The sequence below is a fragment of the Heliangelus exortis genome, chromosome 29 (assembly GCF_036169615.1).
Source record: "Heliangelus exortis chromosome 29, bHelExo1.hap1, whole genome shotgun sequence".
Taxonomy (NCBI): Eukaryota; Metazoa; Chordata; class Aves; order Apodiformes; family Trochilidae; genus Heliangelus; species Heliangelus exortis.
This window is the reverse complement of record NC_092450.1, coordinates 450,024-466,063: the sequence shown is the minus strand read 5'-3', so window position 1 is coordinate 466,063 and position 16,040 is coordinate 450,024. Positions and strand designations below refer to the sequence as shown.

Genomic DNA, 16,040 nt, shown 5'->3' with positions numbered 1-16,040 from the left:
ATGGTGACTCTTGGGGTATTTAAGCTCTAGTGAGAAACCCACAAGGGAGATAATACTGCTGATTAATCAGCTCCCTTCTAGGTTCCCTCTGAGATGATCAGTTCCCTTGGGGAGCAATTTGTTGGGAAGTAATGGTTGGTTCAGGAGTTTTGTTGCAATTTGAGATGCTGATACATGCCTTAGATCCACATGAGAAGCATCAGTGGTGCTGACCTGCTCCATGAGGTCAAAGCAACCAGAATTTCTGGGGGATTGGGGTGATGCTTTAGGTTCATTCCTTGTAAAAATGGAGTATCCTGGGACGTCCCAGTGGTGTCCCTGTGCTGAGAGATGTTATTGGCAAGATGCTGGGAGACAAAACCTCTTCTCTGTTGCTCTCAGAGTGGCTTTTTACCCTTTCACTAGTCAGAGGGGCCCAAAATATGGAGTTGATTTGAAATGGGAGTTGAAACTGCAGGCAGGGAGTGGGTGGGAAGCAGAGGGAGCGTTTGGGCTGCTCCCATCTTTGTGGCCCAGATTATGTATTCACACGGTGTTGTCACATCCCTTGCAGAGAGTGTTCTTAATGTGCAAGCAGCTTCCAACAATTACTGTAAGCTATGTGTGCAAGAGGAGCATTTCTGGCATGGAGTCTTATTAATTATGCATTGAGGTGTTATGTCTCTGAAGAAGTGGTTTCTGAAAGCTGTCTCCCAGGCTCCCCTCTTCCTATTGCGGCTGCGTTATCGGAACGTCGTGTGGGAAGGGCAGATACTTGGAGCTTCTGCTTTTCTGGGCTTTCTGGCTTGTTTGTACTTTGCAGAAGTTTTGAGAGTAAACACGTTAGACCTTAGAGAAACTGGAAACTATCTCTGAGTTTGCTTTAAATTCACAGTCATGGCGCGTGCTCGCTCGTTGCACTCAGCGGTGCTTGAATAGTGGTATCTGTTACTATGAGTTCAAGGAGACTGAAAGACGTTGCATTTTGTTCAGCATCTTCTTTTAAACCAATTAAAAAGCTTTTCTAAAATGGCTTGAAGAGAAGAAAATAAACCATGTTCTCTTGGGTCTTTATTTCAGTCAAGTTTCCCTGTGTTGTGCAGGAGAAGAGGCTGGGGGGGATAGAAAGCCTGAAAAGGGCTGGCGCAGCAGGGAGCCGGGCGGGAGAAAAGGACTTCTCTGAGAACTAAGCAGCAGCAGCTCCGAAAGCCGAAGCTGCTTCATCTACATGCAGAGTCACACAAGGCATGGAGACACTCACCAGCCCCACAGAGGTTTCACATGTGCTTCCCTGCTGGTTCCTGTGAAAAGCTGACAATCGGCTCAGGGGGTGAAAGACCACGGCCGCATCCCCGTGCTAAGCTGCCCGCACAATCTGGGCAGTGTTATGAAGTGTTTGGCTTAGGGAGATGCTCTCCACCACTCTTGTGGATGCCCTTCCACTGCTCCCAGAGGCCCCCCAGCCCCTCTCCTCCCCGGGGCGCTGGAGGCTTTTGCCAATTGATTAAAGTTGATGGAGGAAAGGGGGGAATAGTCTCCTTGTTTGGTATAATCCCAGACGCATTCCTGATCCCGTGTCACTTGGTGTGAATTGGAAGCGACTCCGTTCAACAGTGACTTTACCTTGATGCTTGTAAACTTGGGGAATTGTGTTTTCTCCCACTACATGTGAAGGATTGTTGATACCTCAAAACATATGTATAAAAATACACAAGAGTCCCAGGTTGAATGATCAGCTGGTGGGTGGCCGAGAGGCACTTCAGTATCCACCCAGACTTGGCTGTAGCAGAGTTCAAGCTCCCCTCAGCTCCCCTTGCCTAGGGCTGGGTAGATTTGTTGAGATTCTGTAATTTGAGACTCCACTGACATGTTGAGACTCCATTTGCTTGTAGCAGAGTCTGTGTAACTCTTTTCTGTCTTTAGCAGTCAATGCCACGATGTGGTGACCACTGGGAAATGGATGAATATTGTGTTAGAAGAATCAATCTCATAATGCTTAAAAATGTAGTAGTTTAAAGCTACCTCCTCTTGGAGTATCAAAGTTCTCTGCATGATTGATCCTTCATTCAGATAAAATCCCTGAAGGAGAGAGATGAAATCTGGGGTTATCCCACTTCTGGAAGGCAGCAGGACAAGACATGCCCCTCTCTACTGGGTGTCCCCCCACCATTATAGAGGGATCTTGGGCTCCACACTGGGGCACTGGTATTGCCTAAAAACCAGCAGGATGAATCCAGACGTCAGCAAGTTGCCTGTGTCTGATCTCTGTTGATATAAGAACTGGGCCTGGAACTGCCCTGATGAGAAGTCTGACACCAAATGGTCTTAAGCTGCTGAAAAAACAGATTCCTCCTTTTTGGTAATTTTTCTGGTGTCCTGTCTGATTTTGGGGGAGTTCAGCTTGCATCCTGACCTTCTGTGGACTGAACACATGGCACGTTGCCTCTGCAATGGCTGTGGTCAAGATGAAAGATCAAAAATGTGAAGATTTCTGAAAGTGAGGACACTTTAGCATCTTGCAAGAACAAGAACAAATCCTTGGTGTGCTCTCCCTGCAGAGCAGTGGGGTGAGGGCAGCCTCTCCCCTTTGGCTTGATGGCTTTTCATGCTTCTCTGCTAATGCCTGGGGCAAAACATTTCTGTCTTGTAGGTTTTCCACTTGTTTGCTGAGCAAGTTGCCTGAAACTTTGAAACATACACGGGACTCCTGACACTTCATTTTCTTTTAGTAATTGATCCAGCAGAGATTATGCTTGTTTGATGGTAACTGGTGTTCCAGTGGGTCAAGTTTAAAGGTGGCAAGTTGAAGCACATAGTTTCTTTTGAAGAAAGCAGGGAAAAAAAAAAATTTAGTCTGCTTTGGGTGGGGCTGTTAAAAAATGTCAAGTTTTACAGAGTAGCCATCTGCTCTGAAGAGTTTTCCCCCATCATCAGTGGGTCAGGGTCCTAAGGATGGATCCCAACAGCTACAAATCTCTGAGGGGTCTGACCTGGATTAACTCATCCTGCTGCCTTTCGACCTTGTCAGACTTTTACCATTCTTAGTGTTGTGCTTGCTTGAGGACTGCCTGGTGAAAGCAAATGTTCTTTTGTTCAGTTTAAAAGTGGTGCTTGAGAGTTTCACCTGGTGCTCCCAAGCTTTTATTCTGAGAAACAGCAGTTTCATAGAATCACAGAATGTCAGAGGGGACCTCCAGCCCTTCCCATGGTATTGTTTATATGAGATACTGAGCTGGGATTAAAGCTGGGGCATCCACCATTCCCCATGTTTGCCCCTCATCTCCTCTGTGCTCTTACAGACCTTTCTGTTTACCCCTCATCCATTTACCAAGGGACTCTCAAAGGAAGTTATTCCATATTTCTGGCCATCCCCATGGCTTTCCTCTGATTTCTCCAGCTCAGTGATGTGTCTGTAATTGTGTTTGAAGTGTCCTTAAAGTAAGAGCACCCTGGATTCATGCAGCATGATAATAACTTTGTTTTTTCTCTTTTCCTATTCTAAAAATGTCCAAGTGTTTGCATTTTGATTAAGGTTTAGCATGAGGTGGTGTTTTCACAGAACTTGCCACAATGACCAATTCCAGTGGCTTTTCTGAATGGTAATAAGTCATTTGGAGTCATTTTTGTAGCAATGGTCTGCTGGCCTGATTTACAGCAAGTTTGGGATTCATCTGACTTAACGTGGCTGTCAGCAGTTTGGTTTTCTCTGATAGAATTAGTTGCTTAGAAAATAGTTTGCTCTGTGAGCCCAGAGTGTAGGCAGCTTTTCTGGGAGGAGGTATGTGTCATCTGGGCTGCATTAACTGAGAAGGAAATGTGGAGATCTGAAGTTACAGGAGGTAGAACTCACCTCACTCATGACATTCCTGCGGCTTACATCCTTTCCTGATGGTGAAATCCCAAACTAGACTCCAGTTTTCTTATAGTCAAGCATGGACTTCATCGGGGTAGAAGCTGCTCAGGTTCAAGGCAGTGACTGATGTCTGCTGTGTCCCAGATGCTCTGAGTTCTGCAGGTTACACACAGTAGTAAACAAATTGTTAAAAGAATTGCTACTGCTTGTAAAGCAGCTCAGTGCTGGTGATACAGCACTGCATGGGTTGTGGGGCTGCTGCATGGTGGGGGGATCTCAGCTCTGTTCAGAAGTCTGTTCCTCTCTGCCTTTGTACCCCAACACCCTCCCTGCCTAATGAGAAAACCTTGAAGGGGCACAGCAGCACGTGTATGATGGGTTACAATTTCTTGCATAAGCCAGCAGAAATTCTCCTTATAGCATAAATAGTATCAGATATATATCAGCCTTAGTTATGAATGGAACAAAAACTGATGACAGAGTGTCAAGGAAATAACAGAGCAGCCATGAAACCAAAGTAAATCAGAATTGAGCTGAAATTTTCTCCATCAAATCTGCTGAAAATCTCTGTCTCTCTGTTCTGAAGATTTTAAGCACACCTCAGTTCTGCTGTCACATGTGTGGCTGTCCCAAGGGTATCTTACCAAACTGACGGCCCCTTTTAACCTTGTCCTTGGGTGGTAACTTCAGAGCAGATGCCAGAAGTGTTTCTGCCACTCCTCTGGGGTTCACCAGCAGGTGATGGTTCAAGTGTTCTTGGGGAATTTGTTTCACACAGCTTCCAAGCCCATGTTTAAATTCTTTCACCATCCTCTTCCAAAGACCATGGAAGTTTTATCTTCATGTAGGTAAAAAACTTTTTGGTTGCTGAGCATCATTTATTCTGCTTGTTCTGTTAAGTACTTTAGCTGAAAACGAGCACCGTATGGGGCTTTCTGAATTCCTCAAATTTCCTCCTTGTAGGAGTGAGGATCAGATGCCATTTGCTTGCTCTCCACTGAGTGCATTGGGTTTTCATCTTACTGAATTGCTCGTACTTGGCTGAAATTTGTAAAATGATAAAATATTTCCCTGGCCTTACTACACAATGATCACAACAAAGGGAACAAATAAGGAGCAATTGTAAAGCTGTGGAAGAGCAGCAGCCTACAGAATTGTTGTACTTGTGCTCTCTGGAATGTGCTGGGCCCTGTCTGTACCTACAGACACTTTTAGGCAGTCAGACCTTCTGCTTGCTGTGTGCCACCCCAGGTGAGTTTTGTCTGGTAATAAAGCTTCCCTGCTCCCACTGCTGATTTAAACTGATATTTCTGTTGTCAATTCAGGAATTGACTGCTTTTCCCATGAAATTGGAGGGTTTCCCCCTGTGAAGAGGTGAGGGAGGTGATGAGCTTGGTCCTCCAGTGATGGGGACAGTGATGAGGACACAAAGGGACAGAGCAGGTTCCTGACACTGCCTTTTGTGAAGCTCTGCCCTGGGGTGGGCTCTGCTCCTGACCTCCTGAGCATCTGCGGCTAAAAGCAAACCTGATGTGAGCACTTGGGTTCATTACCAGTTCTGGTGTTTTCTCCTGGCCTGTCCCCCAAAGCAGGAGTCTCATCTGCCCAGCCAGCAGTGAGCACAGTGGCACTCAGGGAAAAATATACAAATGCTGCAGAGATGCATCACCTTCAGTGAGGATTTATTTAGTTTAAATAGGTTTTCATCTTTTGTCAAAGGAATGAAAAGCACTAGTGAAATTCATCCATGACTGCTCCATGGAGATAGTTTTTAGGGGATTGGGTTTTTTATAGTGGTGAACAGAATTTTGTGTCATGAAGATGAAATACAGAACTTTATTCTTGGTCTCTGAGCATCAACTAAACTTCTGTACAGGCAGCAAGGAGGATGCTTGGCCAGCCTGGCCCATGGGCTTGGCATCCCAGCAGCTCCTTCCATCAGCCAACATTTATCTGTGTCTGAACACTGTGTGGTACAGTTCCAGTACCACTGAAGTGGCATTTGCAGAATGAACCAGGAAAAGTTGATTTTATTGGTGGCTGGTGTTTCCCAGTCATTTCTGCATTATTTATAGAGCCTCTCATTGCTCAGACCAGTTTGGCATTGGTGAGTGCAGCTTGGGTTTGAACTTGGAGGCTGCCAGACATCCTGCTGCCCTTTTATACAACCACACTGGGAAAGCTCCTGGACTCAGGGCATCCTCCTCTCCTGGAGTGGGAGCTGTGGACCCACTGGATCTGCCTGTGCAGTGGCAGAGAATTCACTGCCCACTTCATTTCTCAAGGCAGGCTGTTTCCTCCAGAAGTCATCAGTAATTCAGCTTTTGGGAGCGGGGCTTTGCTCATGCTTTGAAATTTTAATGAGGATTCAGCTGTTTCTCATGATGGCTTTAGAAGGAGAAGTGGGGTAGGAAAGCTGCATGGGACTTTTAATTTTCTGTTGGTGGCATCCCCCATACCTGTCATTCTGCTCTTGCTGATGTTGACCACTTCAGTTACTGACAGATTTAATTCTCCTGGTTTTATTTTACACAGCCATTTTCTGGGTTTCATTTGTACTCAGCTGAAGCTTCCCAAAGCTGTCTCCTCTCTTATTTTCCCTTCTTGACCTCTTATCCCATTGTGTGGGCAGGGTCGGAAGCTTCTCATCATTGGCACCACCAGTCGCAAGGATGTCCTACAGGAGATGGAAATGCTGAATGCCTTCAGCACCACCATCCATGTGCCCAACATTGCAACAGGGGAGCAGCTGATGGAGGCCTTGGAGGTGAGAAAAAGTTCAAGGGTGATAAACAAGCTCAAAATTTGCTGAAACTGAGTGATTTTGCAGAAGCTTTGGGGACCACTGCCCAATTAATGTGATGTCGTAACAGCAGCTCTAAGGCCTCTCTGAGTTACTTTTTCATACAATAAATTAAAGGAAAATGAGGGAACAGGGAAAAGTTTGTGGAGTAAAAGATTCTGAGGGCATGGAAGTAGGTAATGAATATAATCAGGGCACTGAAACTGCATGTGCTGGGAGGGCGCCAAGCTCCTGGTAATTGGAAGAACATCAAATGAAGGTGTTTGGTACTCAAGAGATTATAGGTTCCTTATAAATTTCTGCCCTTAATGGCTTCTTGTTCTGTGTCATAGTGGAAATTGTAGTGAATATTGAAGCTGTTAAACTAAACTGAGCAGGCAGATCTTTTGTACAAACTTGGAAAATTGTCACAATGATACCATCCAAGAGCACTCTTGCAGTTATTTTGAAAGCTTACTGTGTTCTTCTAGATTCTAATCTGGAGAAAACCTAGAATGGATCATAAAAGAGAGTCACTAACTGCTCCAATAGAGATGTTATGAAAAGAACCGTCATGGAATAAAAGCATCTATGTGTTTTGCCTTGTCTAGATACATTGCAACAAGCTTGCTTTCTAAATTCCTTCCCTTTTTCCTGAGTTAGGTAGCATTGTTCCTACTGACAGTCTGTTCTTGTTGATTTTTAAAATTTTTTTTCCTTCTCCCCCCCAGCTCCTGGGTAACTTCAAAGACAAGGAACGCAGCACCATTGCACAGAATGTCAAAGGGAAGCCTGTCTGGATTGGTATCAAGAAGCTGCTGATGCTGATAGAAATGTCATTACAAGTAAGAATGCTTCTGGTTTGGGAAGGACTGGGGTAAACAGAGCAGTTTCAGAGGTTCCCACTTCTCTGCAGACTTGTACTTATGCTGTGTGGTAGGAGCCTTTGAATGGGTTTAATTGAGGAAAGAGCTGCAGTGAGGAGAAGTTTTCTGAAGAAAGCAATCACCAGGTCTCAGGCTGTGGAGAGATCTTTAACAACCGTGGCTGTGTAGAGCTCCACTTCAGAGAAGAGCATCTGGCAACAGGAGGGATTGGATTAACTTACCTTTCATGAAATTTCTTCTTTACAGCCAGCACGTTGAGATTGCATATAGTAATCACTTAGGACTTATTTTATTATTTTTTTTTAAAGAAAAAGATGTCTGTGCAGGTGTATGTGCTCTTTCCCTGGAGAAGATAAATCTGTCAGGCTGTTCAGCTGCTCTTCTCATTATTTCCCACTTTCAGCACTTTAAAGAAAATAATTGCAGAGGGTAGAAATATGTAGCTCCCAACCCTCCCCCATCCCCTCCTCCCTGCCTGCAAGCCAGCCATCAAGTGCTGTGCCTGCTGAGAATGAGAGGGTGCAGCCTGCACCCTAATCCCCAGCGCTGACATCTCAGCCTCCCCCTCACACACACACTCACTTTGCACATCAAATGGATTTAGTGCAGCTGAGTGAACTGTCCTTAGATCTTCCTAGGAGAGGCTGAGCATAAGCTAAGAGGCATGTAGTTTAGCAGCATATAAGTCATGTATCCCTCAGTTCACTATTCACAATTCTGTTAAAACTTGCACAGCACTGAGGATGTGCTCTGACTGGATGTCACCTCAGGGAATAAAGTCATTTATCTAGATTACTTTTTCCTCTTTTTCCTTGGCTTTTAATTCCATACCTACAGGCAAGTCAGTAAGTCATTGCTCACATGTATTAAATGTATTTAAGGGGTGCAGGCCTGCAGGGGCTGCCGGGCTCTGCTGCAGTCCCTTTCACTAACCTTTGACAATGGATTCCTTCTTCTGACACAGGAAGCTTTCTTTTGCTGCTTTGACCTTAAGTGTTGGTTCTTTTCACAACTCAAGGTGAAGGTTATGTAAATTATGGGGTGTTCTCAGTCTGGAGCAGGGTGGAAGTGCTTCCCCTGGAGCTGTTCACAGCATGGCCCATGGCTGCAGAGACACAATGCTGCAGCTGGGGAGCCTTCATGCTGTCCTAGGCTGCAGGCAGGTGAATTGGTCTTGTAAATTGTTTTTTTTCTAACAAGACCACTGTTTTGTAGAAGAATCCATAACCAGACAGAATGGAGAGGAGACAGGCAGATCTGTGTCAGCTGTGAGGTGTGAAATGAAGGGCTGGCACTGCTGACAGAGCTCATTGGTAACAGAAATCACAGAATGTCAGGGTTGGAAGGGACCCCGAGAGCCCCTGGGGTGCAATCCCCTGCCAGAGCAGGGTCACCTCCAGCAGGGCACACAGGGAGGTGTCCAGGAGGGGTTTGAATGTCTGCAGAGAAGGAGACTCCACACCCCCCTGGGCAGCCTGGGCCAGGACTCCCTCACCCTCACCCTGAAAAAGTTTTTCCTGATGTTTCTGTGGAACCTCCTCTGCTCCAGCTTGCACCCCTTGCCCCTCGTCCTGTCACTGGACATCCCTGAGCAGAGCCTGGCTCCATCCTCCTGCCACTCACCTCTACAGATTTATTCCTCAGCTCCCCCCTCATTCTCCTCTCCAAGCTCAGAGCCCCTCATCTCCCTCAGCCTTTCCTCACCAGGAGATGTTCCACTCCCTTCAGCAGCTCTGTGCCTCTGCTCTGGGCTCTCTCCAGCAGTTCCCTCTCCTTCTGGAACTGAGGATCCCAGAACTGGACACAATATTCCAGATGTGGCCTCCCCAGGGCAGAGCAGAGGGGGAGCAGAACCTCTCCTGACCTCCTGAGCACCTCCTTCTAACACCCCCCGGGTTCCAGGGACCTCCTTGGCACCACAGGGACATTGTTGGCTCATGGTCATCCTTCTGTGCATCCTTCTGTGCACCAGGCACCCCAGGGCTCCTTCCTCTACACTTGCTCTCTGACCACCTTTGCTGCTGTGGGTGCTTGGTAGCAACAAGACTTATGTTACCACACTCACTTCAGGTAATTGTGGAAATGCAGATGGAAGCAAGATGTGACCAAGTTCTGCTCCAGAAGGTCTGAAGTGTTGACGTCTGCTGAGCTGCTGTCAGTGCAGGGATGCAGTGAGCAGAACACTCATCCAAATGCACTGAGAGACTACAGCTGGCTCCCTTTCACAGGGAAGCAGAAAGTCCAAGACTAGTTCCTTTCATCACTGAACTGTACCACAGCTTTTTAGAAAGGGATTTAAATCTGAAATTCCTTAAGGATTCCAAGTGATGGATGGAGTTTCTCAAAAATTCAGCTGAGTAGGTACCATGGTGAATGAATTCTTTGCAAAGAACATGCATCTGGCTTCTTTTTCTGCAGTCACTGAATCTAATTGTGTTGGGTTTTGGGTTTTTTTACCAGACCAGTAACCTGATGTGTGTTCTGTATAGGTATTCAGCTGTTCAAATGACTTTCAGTTTGTTTCTGGTGCAGTCTTGCTGAACCAGCCAAATCCTTTCTTGGAGCACCATGAACCACTTCATTGCTTTGTGACCTTGGGTACAAGCCCACACTTATTGGGAGCTTAATTTCCCTCAAACTATGTTTATTTCTATTTCTGGCCTTCTTTCATGTCCAACTACTGGTGTTCAGTGTCTCATACTTTGGTCATCTTGTATACACCAAATGTCCTGGACTGATGTCATGTTCTTGTTCAAAAGATGCCTTTGAAGAGTGTATACACTCATGAGCTGCATTGTGAATCCAGAAAAGTTTAGATTTGATGTTAGCTGCCCTCTTGCAGTGCTCTCAGGTGACCCGGTTTCTTGGGTTGAGAGAGGCCTCAAAGCCCCCCCAGTGCCACCCCTGCCATGGGCAGGAACACCTCCCACCAGCCCAGGGGGCTCCAAGCCCCATCCAACCTTCAACACTGCCAGGGATGGGGCAGCCACAGCTTCTGGGGGCAACTTGGGCACCCAGAGGCTCAGCACCCTCACCCCAAAGGATTTCTCCCTCCCCCCCTCCCTCCCTCCCTCCCTCCCTCCCTCCCTCCCTCCCTCCCTCCCTCCCTCCCTCCCTCCCCTCCATCTCCCCTCTTGTAGCTGCAAACCCTTCCCCCCCAGCAGAGCAGATTCCCTCTCGCCAGGGTCACTGCAGGATGTGAGACCACGATTCCTTTTTTTTCCTCTGTTCCTCATTTCTCATTCTCAAATTCCTTACCTGCTTGGCGAGGAATCCAGGCAGGAGTCTGAAGGTGAAGGGGAAGGTTGAATGATCCATCCCGCGTGCCCCAATTCTCCCTCCCTCCCTGCCCAAGATCTCCTCTCCATCTCCCCTCTTGCAGCTGCAAACCCTCCCCCCTCATCCCATCCCTCCAGGCCCTTGTCCCAAGTCCCTCCCCAGCTTTCCTGGAGCCCCTTCAGGCACTGGAAGGTGCTCTAAGGTCTCCCCATCCTTCCTTCTCTTCTCCAGCCTCAACACCCCCAACTCTCTCCCCCTGGCTCCAGAGCTGCTCCAGCCCTCCCAGCAGCTCCTGGGTCTCTTCAGGACCCATCTTCAGTCTCATCTTCTCTGGACTGTTCTGCCCCAGCTCTGGAGAGGCGGAGAGAGCAGCAGGCACAGAAGGGGCAGTGTGGGTGGGCAGATTGCCCTCAGAGCAGCAGAACCTGCTGGGAATGCTCTGAGTGTTTCCAGCCTGGATCGTTTTGAGCTCTCTCAGTGGTTTTGTTGCCATGCTGCAGGATCTCTGGCCAGGCTGATGCAGGGACAAAGCAAACACACACACACACACCTCCAGCTGTCCTTCCAGCCTCATTTTCCTATTGTGCTACCTGAGAGATTGTGTCACATTAATGGAGATCTCCTTTGTTTGGTGTTTAGATGGATCCTGAGTATCGGGTGAAAAAATTCTTGGCTCTTCTGCGAGAAGAAGGAACGTGAGTACTTTTATTTTAAAGCATCATGTAAAATTCCTGCTCAGAAGCAGATACCTCTCTGAGGGGAGCCTGCAGTGTGGGGTTTCTGCCCTCACTGTTGGCCCCTCGGGTGTTTCCAGAGCTGGGTATCAGGTCAGTTCTCCTCACAGCTGTTCTGGGAAGGGGGAGGTCCAGAAGCCTTTATGCAGAGCTGCATGCCTGAATTCTCTGCTTTGGTTAATTTACTTGGGACTTTAAAATCTAAATGAGATATTGGATCACAGTTTAGTTTTCTTTAATTAAAATAATTCAGAAGAGATTCTGCTGGAGTTAAAATCCAGTTGTTTGTCTAAAATCTGGAACTTTGATCTCTTGTATTTCTCCTGTCTGAGAGAAGGATGTCCTACTCTTTCCCCTGTAGGTATCACAGGGAGTAGTTGAGTCCAGTCTTGACAGTGGCACCTCCTAGAAAATGACTTTCTAAGACATGTAGGGCAGTACCTGTGCTGGGGAAACTCCCAACAGTCCCTTTCCTGGCTACATGTGAGTGGGTTCCAGTGTGTGCTTGATGCTTTTATACATGTGCATGCTTTCCTGATGGATTTGGCTTCTTTTGCAAGAGTTCCTCCCCTAGACTGAAGGTGGACCAAGTGCAAGATCTACAGCTGGAAAAGTGACCAACCTGGAGAATATACCCTGGGATCTTTACTCTTCTGTGTTTAACACATTGGACAAAGTGAAATGCTCCCCTCTTTCCAAGAACCCCATGTGAAATCTGCATGTGTAGTGCAATACTGTATCTTTACTCTTTGTCTTTACTGATGTCATGTGGAAGTGTCTCCTGAGCACTGTGCTTCTGTCTGTGTGCAGGTGAGGCTGCCTTCTCATTTGATTTCAGCATGGGGGAAATGTCCTGTAAGTTCTGAAGCTGATGCTCGCTTGTACCCAGCATCCAGTTGCTACCATAGGAGAGAAAACCTGATTCCCAAGAAATGCTGTCAGTCTGTGGTGAGGACAAATTAAATTCTGCTCTGGGTTACCCTGAGGAACACTTACTTGTGGTGTCACCTTGTGCCTCACCAAACCCTGAGCCAGGCTGGTAACCTGCAGACAGTGGCCATGATAATTCAGCTCCAGCACTGCCTCACTGCTGCTGCCTGCTCTCCTTTACACCCAGGGATTTTGTGGTCTGGTGAGGTAGCTTGGCTGGTGGCATCAGGAACTGGAAGAAGGCAGGGAAGAGCAGAGGGAATTTCCAAATCCAGTATTTAGGCATCAAAGCTTGTTGTTAATTGAGCAACAGTTTTAGAGATGCTGGGTCCAGCCTGAAGCTCTTCATGCAGATGGCACCTTCGGTATAAGCCAGCTTCATTAGATCCCATTTTCCTGCCATATTACCAAAGGTTGGACTTCCTCCCTGGAGACAGAGAGGAGGCCAAGCTCTGCAGCTGCACGAGCTGTGTATTACCCTGCTTTTGCACTGAGATGAAGGAATGTATCAGACTCTGCTATGTGGTCCTTCCCCAGCACTCACCTCACGTCACTGGGATGCTGTTGATGATGACTGCATGAGGCTGTTCCCCTCTGGTTCTTTGGCTCCCCACACTTAATAAGGGTGATGGAACATACCTCAGTTTGGTGGGGCATGAAATCAAAGCCATTTATGAGATCTTAGTCAGTGGAGCTTCCTAAACTTGACCAGACACGCTGCAAAGGGCTGGCAGCTCCTCCCCAGGTGGTGTTCCCAGGGAAGGAGGCTGCCCCACATCCTTCCAGGCCAAGGTGAAGGCACTGTAGTCCTTAGTGTGTGCTTACAGCAGGAGGAGTATTTGAGTCACTCCACTCTGGTTTCTTGTCCTTTGGCAGTGCTGTTGTGTAGTGGTGACTTTGCAAGTCCCAGTGGTTATTATTCCCTCTCATTTTGTGTATGATCTTGTGAATTTCTTTGTTCTTTTCCTCTGCTGGTCCCAGGGACAGCAGCAGCACACGTTAACTTATATTTCAGAGCAAATGATGTAAACCTTGTTGTGTCTCTGTCCAGAAGTATATTGATGAATAAATATCTGATTTAATTGCACATTCAATGGATTCAATAAAAAGCACAACTCCTTGTGATGAGCTGGGAGACATCTTTGTCTTTGGTGCTGATTGAACAGAGGTCCATGAGTGCTGATGTGCAACATGAAGATGGTCCCAGGCTGCTGGTGGCCAGAGGGATGTTCAGTGGGGACCTGAGCATGGATCTGAGCCAGTCTGGTGAGATCCCATCTGCAGCACTGTGTCCAGCTCTGGAGTCCTGGGAACAGGAAGGACATGGAGCTGTTGGAGTGAGTCCAGAGGAGTCCACAAAAATAATCCAGGATCTGGAGCACTTCTGCTATGAGGACAGGCTGAGAGCTGGGGTGGTTCAGCCTGAAGAAGACAAAGCTTTCAGGGAGACCTTACTGTGACCTTTCAATACTTAAGGGAGAAATAAGAAAGATGAGGATGGAGTTTTTAGCAGGGTCTGTGGTGACAGGACAAGGGGTGATGGTTTGAAACTGACAGAGAGGAGATTCAGGCCAGATATTGGGAAGAAATTTTTTTACCATGAGGGTGGGACACTGGTCCAGGTTGCCCAGAGATGTGGTGGGAACCCTATCGCTGGGATCCTTCCAGGTCAGGTTGGATGGGGCTTGGTCTGGCTGAAGATGTCTCTGCTCAGAGGGGGTTGGACTGGGTGACCTTTAAAGGCCTCTTCCAACCTGAACCATTCTGTAACTGCAGACTCAAGCAGACCTCAGGTCCAGTCCTTTCTAGAGCTTTCCTGACCTTGCAGTGCTGATGAACCCCCAGACATTTCTCTGTGTCTGCAGGGCAAGTGGATGACACTTGGAGGCCATGCTGGAAAACCAGGGCAAACTCTTGGGTGAGACAGATCCCCCATTCCAGCCCAAACTCTCCATCCAAGATGTTTCCTGCAGGTGCCAGAAGAGAATTCCTCCTTGTACCCCCTTCCCACCACATTTTCTCTCTGACACATGGCCAGGGCAGGAGTGAGACTGCTTCAGAGAGCAGCAGGATTCTTCAACCCCCTCCTTGCCCTGTGCTGCTTTTCCCTGAACTCTTTAGAATGGTCTGAAAGACCAAGTGTTGGGATGGGTGTTGGGGGACAGATTGTAGTGCTTCCTGGAGTGTTCAGAGCTTCACATCTTTGGGTGTCTGCCCATCACCCTGAGCTCAAAGTGCTCCACAAGGAAGGAATTCTGGGCTCCCTGGGTTGTAGCAGAACAACCTTGGGGTTCCTGTAGCTGTGAAGGCATCACAGCTGGCAGTGGGAGGAGGTGGCACAGGCAGAGTCTGGTGGTCAGACAACAGTCAGACAGCATCAGTCCTGCACGGGCAGCTCAGGGACACAGTGAGAAGGGAAACGCAGCTTTGTGAATGAGCTGAGGCAGAAAATGATCGGGTTTGGGGTTTGCCCCAGATATTTGAGGTCAGTGCTGTGGAAAATGTGTGCACTTAAAAGCATCTTCAGTGTGTGGGAGGTGTTGCAGGAACACCCACACCATTTTTCATGGACAGAGAAAATGTTTTGAAATGGGAACATTGGGATCTGAGTCTGCCCAGACCATCCAGGGGGGATTTGGTGACGTTGGAAAAGGCCCTGGCTGCGGGGGGTGTGGGAGCTGTGTTCATCCTGTGGTGTCTGCACAGGGGTGGCACTGGGTGAAGAAATAAAACCTTGGCATGCAGCTGTAAAATCTCTTGTGTGGGAATCTCTGTCATCACCTCGTGCTCAGGTGGCTGTCCCTGGGCAGGATGGTGACCACAGCCCAGGGATGTTCAACAGGAAATAAAGGATCTCCAGAGGCAAACCACACAAGCTGGCAAGTACATATTTTTGGTTTTTTACCTTCTCTTTAATGATGTACCACAAAAAAAAAAGCAAGTTGAAATATATTTTTCTCCAAATATATATATTTATATAATATATAATCTTAGTTAACTCAAGTATATACATTGTATAATAAATAATGCTTATAAAAAGAGACATTTTCTGAATATAAAATAAAAAAAAAATCGACCTCTACAACTTTATACAAAACTTTGGATACAGCAGATTGATGGAAAAAGATCTTCCATTCAGTGCTAGAATACCTGGCTACAGTAAAATAATTACAAGGCAATAAATGTTCTATTTAATATTAAATACCTTTTCTTGATTAAAAACAAAAACAAAACAAACCCAAACACAACAAACAAACAAACAAACAAAAAAGGGATTCTGTTTAAAGTAAGGTACTTGGAAGCTTTCCAGACAGGGAATTTAATATATACTTTTAAATAGAATGCATATCAGAGAGGGGTTATGTCTGAGCTGGGGGGTGTTGAGCTCTTCAGGTCACAAACTCCTCCTGGGTTCTGCAGAGGGACCCAGAACTTGGCTCTGGTTCTCTCCAGGCACAGTCTGAGGGCCAGGGCCACGCTGAGGGCTCCAGACCAGGGGTTGTCCCCTGCTTTATTGCTCCTTGTGCTGCTCCTGCACGGACAAGTCAGGGAGGAGAAGACCCCACCTGGATATTTGGGACAGATTTACAGTGTTA

General features: G+C 47.1%; 1 protein-coding gene across 3 annotated transcripts in view; it reads left to right on the top strand.

Moving 5' to 3' along the window:
- NSF (N-ethylmaleimide sensitive factor, vesicle fusing ATPase) overlaps positions 1 to 13,572 on the top strand; it is a 76,028-nt gene extending 62,456 nt beyond the window's left edge. For 2 of the 3 annotated variants that reach the window (XM_071728528.1, XM_071728531.1), the window contains 4 exons: positions 6,465 to 6,599; positions 7,346 to 7,459; positions 11,420 to 11,475; positions 12,075 to 13,572. In XM_071728528.1, the coding sequence (XP_071584629.1) occupies positions 6,465 to 6,599; positions 7,346 to 7,459; positions 11,420 to 11,475; positions 12,075 to 12,093 (324 nt within the window). In that variant the 3' untranslated portion in view covers positions 12,094 to 13,572. Of the gene's footprint in view, positions 1 to 6,464; positions 6,600 to 7,345; positions 7,460 to 11,419; positions 11,476 to 11,875 lie in introns of all 3 variants that reach the window. The other variant, XM_071728530.1, reaches the window with a different exon arrangement.
- Positions 13,573 to 16,040: the final 2,468 nt, after the last annotated feature.